The 15,273-nt window shown below is 48.9% G+C and overlaps 1 protein-coding gene across 1 annotated transcript in view; it reads right to left on the bottom strand.

Annotated features, from left to right (window-relative positions):
- Nucleotides 1-12,999, bottom strand: part of mycbpap (mycbp associated protein) — a 399,570-nt gene extending 386,571 nt beyond the window's left edge. The window contains exon 1 of the mRNA XM_059949031.1: nt 11,556-12,999. Coding sequence (XP_059805014.1) covers nt 11,556-12,999 — 1,444 coding nt within the window. The remainder of the gene's footprint in view (nt 1-11,555) is intronic.
- Between the last annotated feature and the right edge of the window lie 2,274 nt (nt 13,000-15,273).

Below are 15,273 nucleotides of genomic sequence, written 5' to 3'. Positions count from 1 at the left end.
TTGAAGGGCCTATTCTGTGCTGTATCTCAATAAATAAATAATTAATAAATATGAAAGTAAGTTAGCCATTAATATGAGATGAAACCAAGTTTTTTTCAGATATATAGAGTAAAAAGTGAAGCACGAGTGGACATCAACTACTAGAAAATGATGATGGAGATGTATAAGGGCACTTTATCTAAATGCCTGTAGTATTAGAAACAAGATTAATGAACTTGTGGCACAGATCTGTACCAAGGCATATGATTTAGTGGCCATTACAGAAACCTGGTTGCAAGGTGGAGATGACTGGAAATTAAATATCCAAGGGTGTCAGGTATTATGGAAAGATAGACAGGAAGGTAGAGGAGGTGGGGTGGTGCTGTTAATTAGGGATGAGATCAGGGCGATTGTGAGAGACGATATAAGATCTACAAAGCAGAACGCTGAGTCCGTCTGGGTAGAGATTAAGAATAGTAAAGGGAAAAAATCACTGGGGGAGTTGTCTATAGGCCACCTAATAAAAAATATTGCAGTGGCAGAGGCAAATTAACCAAGAAATAACTGAGGCTTGTAAGAACGGAACAGCAGTTGTCATGGGGGATTTTAACTTCCACATAGATTGGGTGAATCAGTTGTTACGAATGAGGAGCAAATCTGATGGACAGAAGGGTACAGAATCGCCAATGCCCGCCCCCCCCTTTTGAGAATCGCAAGATCGCTATTATTTCGGGTCTGATACCCAGGAAATGAGAGAGATACACATCATGTCAGTAATGAGAGAGAGAGATGCAGGATAACAGAAAAGGCAGTTGTTATTGACAACGCATGAATACACAACAAGGTGGAATGTCTCCTATTGACAAAGAGAGAGATTACTGCTATTGTCTCTTGAAGGAGGAATTGTGTATTGAGTACTGTACTATTCATTGAAAGCCCTCGGGGGAAGGGATTGCATCATCCAAAACTGATTAACACCTGAGACCCCGTGAGTGAGGATAAAAGTGAGGTCTGGGGAAACACCCCTCAGACGCACCAGGAGAGGCGCTACGAGACCGGTGGGGGGCTTGTGTGTGTGTCCATCCTTGCCTGGGTGATGAGCCCTCCACAGAACAGTCTAGCTAAAGGACGGATACGGATCAAGATCATAACAAGGAAAGTTGGCAAGTTTTTCTCTCTCTCTCTCTCTCTCCAACAATTGCCACACGGTGATCAGCAATGACTGCAGCCTGTATGAACTGAACTGAACTTTATATTTCCATCGCACAATTCATTATCCCCTAGACAACGATAGAGCTTATTTCTTATTGATGATTATTATACCCGCACTTTTAGGTTTAGTATTGGTGATGTATATTATCTGTATATTTGCATTGATATTATTTTTGTGTATTTTTACTAATAAATACTGTTAAAAATAGTATCACCAGACTCCAACGGATACTCCTATCTTTGCTGGTAAGACACCCAGTTACGGCGTTCGTAACAACTTGGGGCCTTGTCTCGAGATTTGATACCAAATTGGAGGGCCAGTGAATCGGGCTTTTAAGTCCAGACTTGGATCTGGTTGCGTGGGTAACCAGACGGGAAACCAGCAAAGATGGACGTAGATGAATTTACACAAAACCCGACTTTGAAGGCGCTAGAGGGGGCCACAAAGTTGGACTTGGTAAATATTGCGAAAGGACTAAATCTCGCAGAGGGGAGGTTGTCAATGAAAAAGTGGGAGATGCGGAGGGCCATAACTCGGTATTATATTGAGAAGAATGTGTTTTCGGCTGAGGTATTGGACAATATCCCTGAAAAGGTGCCAGCTATTGGGACGGCTCAGTTAGAGTTGGAAAAATTGAGGCTGGACGCAGAACAGAGGAAAAGGGAGTATGAGCTCCAGCTAAAGGAGTTGGAGCTGAAAAGGGAGAAGGAAAGAGCTGAAAAGGAGAGGGAGCATGAAATTAGGTTAAAAGAGCTGGAAGCAGCTGAAAAGGAGAAGGAAAGAGCTGAAAAAACAGAGGGAGTATGAGGAGGAGAAAGAGAAACAGAGGCAGCATGAGCTGGACCTGGAGAAGTTAAGGCAAGAGCGAAGAGCTCTGGGGCCGATCGAGAGGAGAGATTTAATGTTAGTAGGGAGATTAGGTTAATACCTCCGTTTGAAGAGACAGATGTTGATAGTTATTTCTTGCATTTTGAAAAGGTGGCAGTGAGTCAGAAGTGGCCCAGAGATCAGTGGGTGGCGTTGTTACAAAGTGTGTTAAAAGGGAAGGCACAACGAGCATATGCGGCGTTGTCTGTGGAAGAGGAGGAGTATGAGAATTATGAGGAAGTAAAAGAGGCCATTCTCCGGACCTATGAATTAATACCTGAAGCCTATAGACAAAAGTTCAGAGATTTAAAGAAAGCGTGGAATCAGAGTTTGCCTAGATCGTTGGTGTGCAGCCGAAATGGTGGAAGAAAATTTTCGGCGTTTCAGGGAGTTAATTCTGATTGAGGAATTTAAAGGTTGTGTTTTGGATGATATCCGGATGTATTTGAACGAGAAGCCGAATAAGTCTATATCAGAATTTGCCAGGTTCGCAGATGAATATGCACTAACCCACAAGACAACGTTTTCCTCGAATAAGAGTTACCAGAAAGACCGTAGGAACGATAGAGAAAGCCCGCCGGCTGAGGTAGAAATTCAGCCGGGAGCTAGTGGTAAGAGTAAGGAGGAAGAAAGGCAAGCTGGCAGGAGGGTTCCTGGCTTGACCTGTTTTAATTGTGGAAAGGTGGGTCATATTGCATCTAGGTACTTTGCTCCGAGGAAGGAGACAGGAAAAGGGAACGCAGCAGTCCTTACAGGGTGTATTGAGTCAATCAGCAAATTGATGAGAAAGCCCCAAGTAGATAGAATACGAGAGGGGCGTGAGAAATTTATTTCAGAAGGGACCGTGTATGTGAAAGTGGGAGAAACACCAGTTCCAGTGCGGATCTGGAGAGATACTGGAGCTGAGCAGTCATTGATTCTCAGTAAGGTATTAGATTTTGGTCCTGAGACTGGAGAGGTAGTTTTGAGAGGCATAGGAAAAGGGACAGAAGTTGTGCCTCTGCATAGGATCATTATAAACTGTGATCTGGTATCTGGACCAGTGGAAATAGAGGTACGGTCAGAATTAATGGGAGACGGCGTGGATGTCCTTCTTGGTAACGACTTAGCAGGTGGTGACGTGTGTGCAGCAGTGAAGCTGACGAGCAAGCCTGTAAGTGTTGAGGACCCGCCCCTAGATTCCAAGATCTATCCCACATGCGCGATCACTCGCAGCATGTCGAGAAAGGCAGCTGAGAAGGAGACCAGTTTAAATGAGTCCTGTGTTGATTTGGCTGAGAAGTTTTTACCGACCCTGTACCAAGAGGGGCTAGAGGGTGGTAAAACAGAGAATAGGGAGGTGAAAGAGAGTAAAGGAGAGGAGGTAGGCCTACCCTTAGCAAGAAGAGAATTTATACAAGAGCAGGGACGTGATGAGGAGCTGGTAGCATTGAGAGAGTCAGTTCTTTCTGAGACAGAGCCAGAGGGTTACTACCTGAAGGAGGGTGTGTTCATGAGGAAATGGAGGCCCACCACGGTGCCGGTCGATGAGGATTGGGCGGTGGTACATCAGGTAGTAATTCCGAAAGTGTATCGGGACGAAATTTTGAATTTAGCTCATAAGGGACCCTTAGGTGGGCATTTGGGAGTAAGGAAGACAGTGGATAGTGTTATGAAAGATTTCTATTGGCCAAACCTGAGAAAAGATATTGCTGATTATTGTAAAAGGTGCCATACATGTCAGGTGGTAGGAAAGCCGAACCAAGTTATCCCTAACAATCCCCGTTTGTGAGGAGCCTTTCTCCCGAGTCATTGTGGATTTTGTGGGTCCTTTACCTAAAACTGCGAGTGGGCGGCAGTACATCATGACCATAATGTGTGCCGCTACACGATTTCCAGAGGCTATGCCTCTGGGAAATATTAGGACCCCTGCGGTGGTAAAGGCACTCATTAAATTCTTTACCACAGTGGGGCTGCCTAAGGAAATACAGTCAGATCAGGGGAGTACATTTACATCCAGAGCATTTCAGCAAATGATGACCCAGATGGGAGTCAAACAAATTTTAGCTTCTGCATACCATCCAGAATCCCAAGGAGTGTTGGAAAGATTCCACGCTACACTAAAGACCATGATTAAAACTTATTGTCAGGAAAACGTTCGAGACTGGGATGATGCTTTACCACTTCTGTTATTTGCAGTAATGGAGACAGTTCAGGGATCTCTGGGATTCAGTCCGTTTGAGCTCGTTTTTGGTCACAGGCCCAGGGGGCCTCTAGCCCTACTTAAAGAGAAGTGGTCTAGTCTGAGCATTCAAGTCAGTGTGATTGACTATGTTTTAAAATTCCAGGAAAGGCTGCATAAGGTATGTGCCTTGGCAAGAGAAAATCTTAAAGACTCCCAGACCAAAATGAGCCAATGGTATAACAAACGAACGAGAGAGCAACAGTTTCACGTGGGCGATAAGGTTTTGGTCCTATTTCCTGTAGTTACCAGCCCCCTACAGGCGAGGTTTCAAGGACCGTATAAAGTGATTAAGAAAATAGACTCACTGAATTATGTGATTGAACCACCTGATAGGCGAAAGCTGAACCAGTTGGTTCACGTGAACATGATGAAAGGTTCTCATGAGACAACCCCCACGGTGGTCGGTGCAGTCATGAAAACTGATGAGGCAGAAAGGAGTGTTGAGGAGGAACCAGGGCGGTTTGAAAAGATAAGTATAGTACCCACCAGATTAGAGAACTCTGTTATTTTAGCAAGCCTTGCTGACAGAGTCAATCACTTCGAGCCTTAACAGAGGGAACAGGTAACACAGCTCATTAAACGGCATACAGATTTATGTCCAGATGTTCCAAGGAGGTGTAGAAGAACAGAGCATGATGTGATTGTTACCTCGATATATCCTATTAAACAAGCCCCTTATCGGATGAATTCAGAAAAGAGCCAGCTAGTAGGAAAAGAGATTGAACATATGCTAGCTGCTGGGATAATCCGCGAATCCTCTTCTACGTGGGCCTCTCCCTGCATGGTCGTCCCAAAACCGGATGGTACCATAAGATTCTGTACCGATTACAGAAAGGTAAATGCTGTCACGCAGACAAATGCTTACCCTATTCCCAGGGTGGACAATTGCATTGATAAAATGGGGAAGGCGAGGTACATCACTAAAATTGACTTGTTAAAGGGGTACTGGTGCATTCCTTTAACGGACAGGGCTCGAGAAATTTCAGCCTTTGTCACCCCATCTGGGTTGTACGAGTACAATGTTATGCCGTTCGGAATGAAAAATGCACCAGGGACATTCCAGAGGATGATCGACACAGTGATAAAAGGGTTAACCAACACCAAGGCTTATCTTGACGATGTGGCAGTTTGGAGTGACACCTGGGAGGAGCACATGGAGGCTGTAGAAAATCTGTTTAAAAGAATGTCTGTAGCCCAACTTACAGTGAACCTTGCAAAGAGTGAATTTGGTCATGCCACAATCACGCACTTGGGGTATGTGGTAGGAAAGGGGCAGTTGACTCCTGTGCAAGCAAAAGTATAGGCTATTTCTGAGGTTCCTGTACCCACCAATAAAAGGGCACTGAGAAGGTTTTTGGGCATGATGGGATACTATCGAAAATTCTGTAAAAATTTTGCGGATATTGCTCTCCCACTTACAAAACTCCTACGGAAGGAGGAAAAATTTGAATGGAGCAATTCTTGTCAGAATGCTTTTGAAAAGTTAAAAACCATGTTGTGCCATCACCCTGTGTTAAAAGCACCTGATTTGTTAGCACCCTTCTCCCTGGCGACGGATGCGAGTGATGAGGCTGCAGGAGTCAGGTGGATGTCGTATACTTGGATTTCCAGAAGGCGTTCGATAAGGTGCCGCACAAGAGACTTATAAATAAGATACGGATGCATGGAGTCGGAGGGAGTGTATTGGCATGGATAGTGGATTGGTTAACCAATAGAAGGCAGAGAGTTGGTATAAATTGGTGTTTTTCCTGTTGGCAGTTGGTGGTGAGTGGGGTGCCGCAGAGGTCAGTGCTGCTCTTTACCATTTACATTGATGGTTTGGAAGAGGGGACTGAGTGTAATGTAACAAAATTTGCTAATGACACTAAACTGAGTGGAAAAGCAAATTGTACAGAGGATGTGGAGAGTCTGCGGAGGGATATAGATAGGTTAAGTGAGTGGGTCAAGGTCTGGCAGATGGAATACAACGTTGGTAAATGCGAGAACATCCACTTTGTAAGGTATAATAGAAGAGCAGATTATTATTTAAATAGTGAACGATTGCAACATGCTGTTGAGCAGACGGACTTGGGAGTGCTTGTTCATGAATTGCAAAATGTTGGCTTGCAGGTACAACAGGTTATTAAGAAGGCAAACAGAATGTCATACTGAGCACGAACTATTATATGGTCATAGACCGGTCAGGGCGAAAGGCAGACTGGTTATGATATATATACTTTGATAATAAATGCACTTCCAATTTTGAACTTTGAAGACCATGGCTGACGAAGATAAATTACATCATCACGGCAAAATGTGATATCATCAGTATCCTGCGGATAACCGCTGTGCTGAACTGTTACTTCATCAGAATGTTTGCAGAAGGACAGAAGTTCTTCAACGTTCAAAATTCAAAATGCATTTATTATCAAAGTATCTATATCATATACTGCCTTGAAATTCACCTTTCTTGCAGCCACCCACAAGAAAACGAAGAACTACAATAAAATCCACAAAATACTGAGATGAGGAGAGACACTGGCGAGCTCAGTTTCCTGTTTGTCCATCACACATTTTATAAACTCGGTTTGGAACATAGCATCAATAATAAACTGAAACCTAGGAGTAATGATGGAAAGGCTGAAGTATTTATTGCACAAAAATGTAGTAGCATTTGCCAAATAGAAAATAATGTAAAGCAAGATGTTCAGGCTGCGATTTTAACTAACAGTTCAACAGTAAGGCCAGATTATGTTTCTCTCGGGGAAATAACATACCCTTGCAGTTGGGATATAGTTAAAAGAAAGACTTTATCTTTTCCTTTAGATACATACACCACTGAATCAATTAACTATTAAAGTGGGTTTAGCAGAAAGAATTGTCTAAACAGGACATACTATGTAACTTTAGTAAAGCCACAGATGAGGAAGGAACATAACTACAATACATTGCTTAATTTTGGAGTTATTTGAGATAACTGTTTTGTGATTGGTTCATTTATTGGAGCTGGGTTAATAAACATGAAGCATTTACTAAGTTGACCAAGGGTAAAAGGTAACTGAGAGCTCCCCGAGTTGGAAGCTTCACATTAGCTATGCTATAACATCTACAGTGCTGCCAGAGATAAAGGAAGGAAACCAAGAAGGACGTTGCTAGCTGTGGCTAACACTAAGATACTTCATTGCTATCCTTCAATTGACCAATCTGTCATGGGGGAGTTATCACATCACATTCACAAAAATACAATTGCAGATGCTGTGGATCAAAGAATACGTACGCAACGCTGGAAGAACTCATCAGGTCTGGCAGCATCCGTGAGAAAAGAGTAGCCAACGTTTCGGACCGAGACCCTTCATCAGGAAACATAAACGTTGGCTACTCTTTTCTCACGGATGCTGCCTGACCTGCTGAGTTCTTCCAGCGTTGTGTACGTATTCTATCACATCACATTGTTATCATGCTGGTATTTTCTGTGTAAACCAATTAAATTTTGTTTATTTATTGAAAGTATCCTTATGGGTTGAATCCTGGACTGGTGTGGCAGTTTTAAAGCACAGGAACATAGGAAGCTGCAGAAACTAGTGTACTCTATCCACTACACATCCCTTCCTACCATCCATTGTATCTACAGGAGCAGCTGCTTCAAGAAGGCAACATCCTTCATAAAAGATCCACAACATCTGGGCCATGCTGTCTTCTTACAACGAACATCGGGCAGGAAGTACAGATGCCTGAAGCCCAACACCACCAAATTCAAGGACAGCTACTTGCCCTCAACTATATGTTTTTTGAACAAAATGGCAAATTCTTAATCTATACACCATGATCTCTTTGATGACTTTTCAACTAAAATGTATTGTTCTGTGTTCTTTCTTGTAAAAATTGTGTGTAATTTGTGTTTTTCTTGTGAAAACTGTTTATATGATGCTATGTACTTGTGGTCTAGGCCTGACGTCCTGCTCACCCATGGCCTCTCCTTTCCCGATGTAAATCGCCGCATGGTCACTGTCTGGCTTGCTAGGCAGGAGGCCACTGCAAATGGCCTCTCCTACACTACTGCATCCATAGCAACACCTTCTCGTCGGTGCCCCGTTTCCACATGGCATGACTGAGTGTCCGGCGGTATAACTGGATGGGTGGGCTGGGCTCGTCAGCCTTGGTTGGCAGCCATCCTAAGAGAAGGCCAACTCTGACTCCAAACCCGGGCAGGTGGGGCTCGTCAGCCTTGTCAGGCCGTCCGCCTAGGAGAAGGACACTCCAACGTAACTCCTACAACCCGAGGATCTCGTCGTCACTGTCCCAATTTGCTAGGCTATGGCAGATAAACCCCGGGTGTAAAGGGTGGGGCAAATACCACAAACACTGCACTCCACCTAAAAAAAACCACTGTGCGGGCTAAAGGACATGCTCATGTCTATGACTGCAGCAGACATGGGCAGCCCTCTTCCTAAATCTTCATTTGAGAAGCCAAGATGATGTACATGTGATGCTGCAAGTAAGTTTTTCATTGCACCTGTACAGACACGTACTGGTGCAAGTGGCAACAAGCTCTGCAACAGACAATAGGTAATCTTTGGGAGAAGAAAAGCTAAAATTTTACAAGTTATGTAATGCTATTTTGGAAGTCAAGTGTCAAACTACATGAACACAGATGTTACCATTTGGTCTCGTGCCTTCGTTTCCAGGCATTCACAACATACGCATTACTCCGTCAGTTAGACAAGTAGCGGCTAGTGCACTGTAATGCTACGATTGAAACTGACATTACCAAATGATTGATTTTTACTTCATGACATTTTATAAGTTTATTTGTTTGTACTTCTGTTAGGTGCTGTTAATTCCCTCAGCAGTACATCCTGAACTAAAGCTATTGCATTCAGATTGTTAAGTTTATCAAGACTTTTTATTGGAACATAGACACTACAGTACAGTACAGGCCCTTCAGCACATTATGTGCTGGCCTTTTAACCTACACCAAAATCAATCTAATGCTTGCCTCCCACATAACCCTACACTTTTCTTTTACCTATGTGCCTGAATAAGGGTCTCAAGTGTCCCCTAATGTACCTGCATCTACCATCAGACCTGGCAGCACATTACACGCACCCAGTAATCTTCATTGAAAAAAAATCTTATTCTGACATCTCCTCCTAGTTTCCTCCAACTACCTTAAAATAGCTCTCCGATTAGCTATTTCTGCCCTGGGAACAAGGCGTTGGCTGTCCACTCTATGTATGCCTCTTATAATCTCTATCTTCTCCTCTCAGCTTCCTTTGCCTCAAACAGAAAAGTCCTAGCTCATTCTACCTGTCCTCATAAGACATGCTCTCTGATCCAGGCAGTGTCCTGGTATATCTCCTCTGCACCATCTCTAAGGCTTCCACATCCTTCCTATAGTGAGGCAACCAGAAATGAACACAATATTCCTAGTGTGTTCTAACCTGAGTTTTATGGAGCAGCAACAGTACCTCGTAGCTTGAACTCATAACTGGTGAATAAAGAATGCTACCAAACTAGATGCCCCCTTAGCCACCCTATGAACTTGTGTAACAACTCTGAGGGATCTATGGGCATGGACCCCAAGATGCCGCTGTTCCTCCACACTGCTAAGAAGCCTGCCAATAACCCTTCAAGTTTGACCTTCCAAAGTATATCACTTCATACTTCTAAGGGTTGAACCCCCATATGGCTATTCTCAGCCCAACTCTGCATCTTCTTAATGTTCCATTGTAATCTATGACAACCTTCTATATTATCCACAACACAACAAACCTTCATGTCATCTACAAACCTACTAAACCACCCTTCCACTTTATCATCCAAGTCACCTATAAAAATCAGAAAGAGCAAGGTAATCAAGCTTTTTCATAATTTCCTTTAAAAACCATTGAATCAGTGAGAAGATGGAGCTGCCATACCCCTTTCCACTGACTGAATTGTGACTTCTGATGTGGCAAAGTATTTCTCCCTCGGCTTAAAGGGAAGAATGGTGGAATATACATGGGAAGAGTAGAGTCCCACAGCTAGACATGGCAGAGATGATCTGCTGATGTGGGGAATGATGGGGCTGGGGAAGGGTAGGGAAACCACTCTGCAGGATGTTGGGTGAACTTGGGATGGGAAGGCGGCATCACTGAGTGGCAGAGGGCCGAGGGAGGGGAGAGGAGGAGAGGGACAGATGAGGTAGGGGAGGAGAGGGGAGGGGGAGGGGAGATGGGGAGAGGGGGAGGGGAGGGGGAGAGGGGGAGGGGAGGGGGAGAGAGGGGGAGTGGGAGGGGGAGAGGGGAGGGGGAGAGGGAGAGGGGAGGGGGAGAGGGGAAGGGGAGAGGGGAAGGGGAGAGGGGAAGGGGAGAGGGGAAGGGGAGAGGGGAGGGGGAGAGGGGAGGGGGAGAGGGGAGGGGGAGAGGGGGAGAGGGGAGGGGGAGAGGGGAAGAGGGGAGGGGGAGAGGGGAGGGGGAGAGGGGAGGGGGAGAGGGGAGGGGGAGAGGGAGAGGGGAGGGGGAGAGGGGAGGGGGAGAGGGGAAGGGGAGAGGGGAGAGGGGGAGAGGGGAAGGGGAGAGGGGAGGGGGAGAGGGGAGGGGGAGAGGGGAGGGGGAGAGGGGAGGGGGAGAGGGGAGGGGGAGAGGGGAGGGGGAGAGGGGGGAGAGGGGGAGAGGGGAGGGGGGGAGAGGGGGAGAGGGGAGGGGGAGAGGGGAGGGGGAGAGGGGAGGGGGAGAGGGGAGGGGGAGAGGGGAGGGGGAGAGGGGAGGGGGAGAGGGGGAGGGTGTGGGGAGATGGAGGAGAGGGGGAGGGTGTGGGGAGGGAGGAGAGGGGAGAGGGGGAGTGGGGGGGAGAGGGGGGAGAGGGGGAGGGGGAGGGGAGTGGGAGGGGGGAGTGGGAGGGGAGGGGAGAGGGGAGGGTGTGGGGAGATGGAGGAGAGGGGGAGGGTGTGGGGAGGGAGGAGAGGGGAGAGGGGGAGTGGGGGGGAGAGGGGGAGTGGGGGGGAGAGGGGGGAGAGGGGGAGGGGGAGGGGAGTGGGAGGGGGGAGTGGGAGGGGAGGGGAGAGGGGAGGGTGTGGGGAGATGGAGGAGAGGGGGAGGGTGTGGGGAGGGAGGAGAGGAGGGGAAGGGAAAGCAGCCGCAGAGGTGGGGAGTCGGCCAAGGCTGGGAGGGGAGAAGGAGAAGGGGCGCCCCCGGGGGTTGGAAGGAATACGGGCCGGGAGCGCGGAGGCTGGGCCCGACGATGATTCATGTGCGGGCGGGGAGAGGCTTCACCGGAGCCTCCGTCGCCCGGGGTGGGGAGGCGTTGCCCTACCTGGCGGAGTCCGCAGGCCCCCATCTCTCCGAGACGCTTTGGAGCCGGCGCGCGTCCCCATCTTCCTGCTCGGCGTCCCGGCACGGTGACTGGGCCAACCTGACCCCGCGCTTGGCAACCGGCGCCATGACAACGGCGGGACCTGGCAACCGGCGCCCTGACAACGGCCGGGGCCTGGCAACCGGCGCCCTGACAACGGCGGGGCCTGGCAACCGGCGCCCTGACAATGGCCGGGGCCTGGCAACCGGCGCCCTGACAACGGCGGGGCCTGGCAACCGGCGCCCTGACAACGGCGGGGCCTGGTAACCACCAGTACCTGACAAAAGCTGGGGCCTGGCAACCGGCGCCCTGACAACGGCCGGGGCCTGGCAACCACCGGTACCTGACAACGGCCGGGGCCTGGCAACCACCGGTACCTGACAACGGCCGGGGCCTGGTAACCACCAGTACCTGACAACAGCTGGGGCCTGGCAACCGGCGCCCTGACAACGGCCGGGGCCTGGCAACCACCGGTACCTGACAACGGCCGGGGCCTGGCAACCACCGGTACCTGACAACGGCCGGGGCCTGGTAACCACCAGTACCTGACAACAGCTGGGGCCTGGCAACCGGCGCCCTGACAACGGCCGGGGCCTGGCAACCACCGGTACCTGACAACGGCCGGGGCCTGGCAACCACCGGTACCTGACAACGGCCGGGGCCTGGCAACCGGCGCCCTGACAACGGCGGGGCCTAGCAACCGGCGCCCTGACAACGGCCGGGGCCTGGCAACCGGCGCCCTGACAACGGCGGGGCCTGGCAACCGGCGCCCTGACAACGGCGGGGCCTGGTAACCACCAGTACCTGACAACAGCTGGGGCCTGGCAACCGGCGCCCTGACAACGGCCGGGGCCTGGCAACCACCGGTACCTGACAACGGCCGGGGCCTGGCAACCACCGGTACCTGACAACGGCGGGGCCTGGTAACCACCAGTACCTGACAACAGCTGGGGCCTGGCAACCGGCGCCCTGACAACGGCCGGGGCCTGGCAACCACCGGTACCTGACAACGGCCGGGGCCTGGCAACCACCTGTACCTGACAACGGCCGGGGCCTGGTAACCACCAGTACCTGACAACAGCTGGGGCCTGGCAACCGGCGCCCTGACAACGGCCGGGGCCTGGCAACCACCGGTACCTGACAACGGCCGGGGCCTGGCAACCACCGGTACCTGACAACGGCTGGGGCCTGGTAACCACCAGTACCTGACAACAGCTGGGGCCTGGCAACCGGCGCCCTGACAACGGCCGGGTCCTGGCAACCACCGGTACCTGACAACGGCCGGGGCCTGGTAACTACCAGTACCTGACAACAGCTGTGGCCTGGCAACCAGTGCCATGACAACGGCCGGGGCCTGGTAACCATCTGTACCTGACAATGGCTGGGGCCTGGTATCCACTGGCATCCTGACAACATCTGAACTTTAAGCCTTTGTCATGAGAACCGTCTTCCAGCGTTTGTAAGGGTGCCGAGTGCTGGAGCTGGCCAGCGTCATCACCCCTCTCGGTGCTGACCCTCCAGGGCTTGCCTCGCCATTATCCACGGGACTGGGTGAGGGTGAACTGCTCCGGGCTAAAAATCAGCTTGCTGAGGAGCTGGAGGGAACAAACAGCAGTGTGGTAATAGTCGGCTCTTTGGGCATTTAAATTGCCGCTTGTTTAGGCTGGGATAAACAGGTGGGTTGAGGTGCTGCACAGCTTGAAGGACCGGAAAGGCCTTTCAGTTCTGTATCTCAATCAATCAATTGATACAGACTGAGGGCAGTTTCGGAAGGTTGCTGCTCGACAGGCGAATGATGTGATTCCTTCGGACAGCGAGTGGGGGGAGTGGAGTGGTATGAATTGGAGTCCCGAGCTTAACAGAAATATCTAAGATAGTATGTGATTGATCAGCTGTCTTGATGGCAGTTGCATATGGCACCATTAGACTGACTACATTTGAGCTGCTAAGTGGATCTACCCTAAGGATCAGGTGATTTATCTGAATCACTGGCTCTTTTCATTAAACTGGTAATGCAACAGAACATAATTGTTATGGCAAGGAGACAACTGATGCACCATCAATAACTCTTGGAGACAGGAGACAAACAATAGGCTCTTATTAGCAGCAAAATGGAGCACAGCATCTCGGAGATTGAGGGAGGAGCAGTGCCTCCAATCGCCTTTATACCGGGGTCTGTGGGAGGAGCCACAGGACCATTCAGCAGAGGGGCATGTCCAGACAGGTACACATAGTTTACCACACCAACATAGCCACAAAAACTCTTTTCTACATTTGTGTCATTCACAGATGCATTTGCAGCAAGTAGTTTCGTAAAAACGAAATCGAGTAAGTCTTTGGCAAAGCTTGATTCCCTTTTCGTGTGGCATAGTCCGGAAGCTATATCCCTGAGGGTTAGATCAGTTGTGAATCTATCAACCATGTAACACCCCACACAGAATACATTCTGTGTCCCAGTAACTTTTTAAAGAAGTGTTTGTTAAAAAAGAAACATAGACTCAATCCTCACGTCAGTGCATGGCCTCCTCTCCTGCTATGATGAGGTCACACTTCGGTTGGAGGAGCAATACCTTGTGTAACATCTGGGTTGCCTCCAACCTGATGGCATGAACCTTTATTTCTCAAACTTCCGGTAATTACCCCCTCTTCACCATTCCCCCATTCCTGATTCCCTGTCTTACCTCATCTCCTTACCTGCCACTTCTCCAAACTCAGGTGCCCCAGCTACGCCTGCCTCTTCATTGGTCGATGTACTAAGCTTTCACTGTTAATGCTCCCTAACTAATCCTGCACTGCATTAATGACTGCATTGGTGCTGCATTGGTGCTGCTTCATGACCCCAGGCTGAGCTCATCAATTTCAACTTTTCCTCTAACTTCCACCCTGCCCTTAAATTCCCTTGGTCCATTTCTGACAATTCTAGGCCCATTCTTGTTCTCTTTATCTCATCAACAAACTATCCACTGCTATCCTTTATAAACCTATGGATTCTCATGCCTTTCTTGACTGTACCTCTTCCCACTGTCTCCTGTAAAAATGCTATTCCCTTTCCTCACTTCCTTCTCTGTCCTGGGATGAGGCTCTCCTTTCCAGGACATCAGTGATGTCCTCCTTCGTCAAAGAATAGGGGTTCCCTTCCTCCACCATTGATGCTGCCCCCGCCCACATTTTCCCCATTTCCCAGACATCTGCACTCACACCACCTTCCTGGTGCCTTAGCAGGGATAGAGTTCCTCCTGTCCTCATCTACCATCCCATGAACCTCCACATCCAACACATCATTCTCTGCAACATCCACCATTTTCAATGGGATCCTACCATTAAACTCATCATTACTTTCCCCCACTCTTCACTTTCCACAAGGATCACTCCCTCTGTGATTCCCTTGTCCATTCAACCCTCCTGGCACCAAGTGTCAAATGCTACAGCAACCCATTCACCTTCTCTTATACGTTCATTCAAGGACCCAAGTACTCATTCCAGATCAGGCAACACTTTACTTGTGAATCTGTTAGGGCCGATGCGGCTTCCTCTACATTGGTGGCACCCGACGTAGATTGTGAGACCGCTCTGTCTAGCACCACTGCTCCATCCGACAAAACTGGGATTTCCCAGTGGCCAACCATTTTAATTCTTATCCCCATTCTCATTCCGACATGTTGGTCCATGGCCTCCACTT

This window comes from Hypanus sabinus, chromosome 23, assembly GCF_030144855.1.
Source record: "Hypanus sabinus isolate sHypSab1 chromosome 23, sHypSab1.hap1, whole genome shotgun sequence".
NCBI lineage: Eukaryota > Metazoa > Chordata > Chondrichthyes > Myliobatiformes > Dasyatidae > Hypanus > Hypanus sabinus.
The sequence above is the reverse complement of the archived record's forward strand: the minus strand, read 5'-3'. Positions and strand labels throughout refer to the sequence as shown.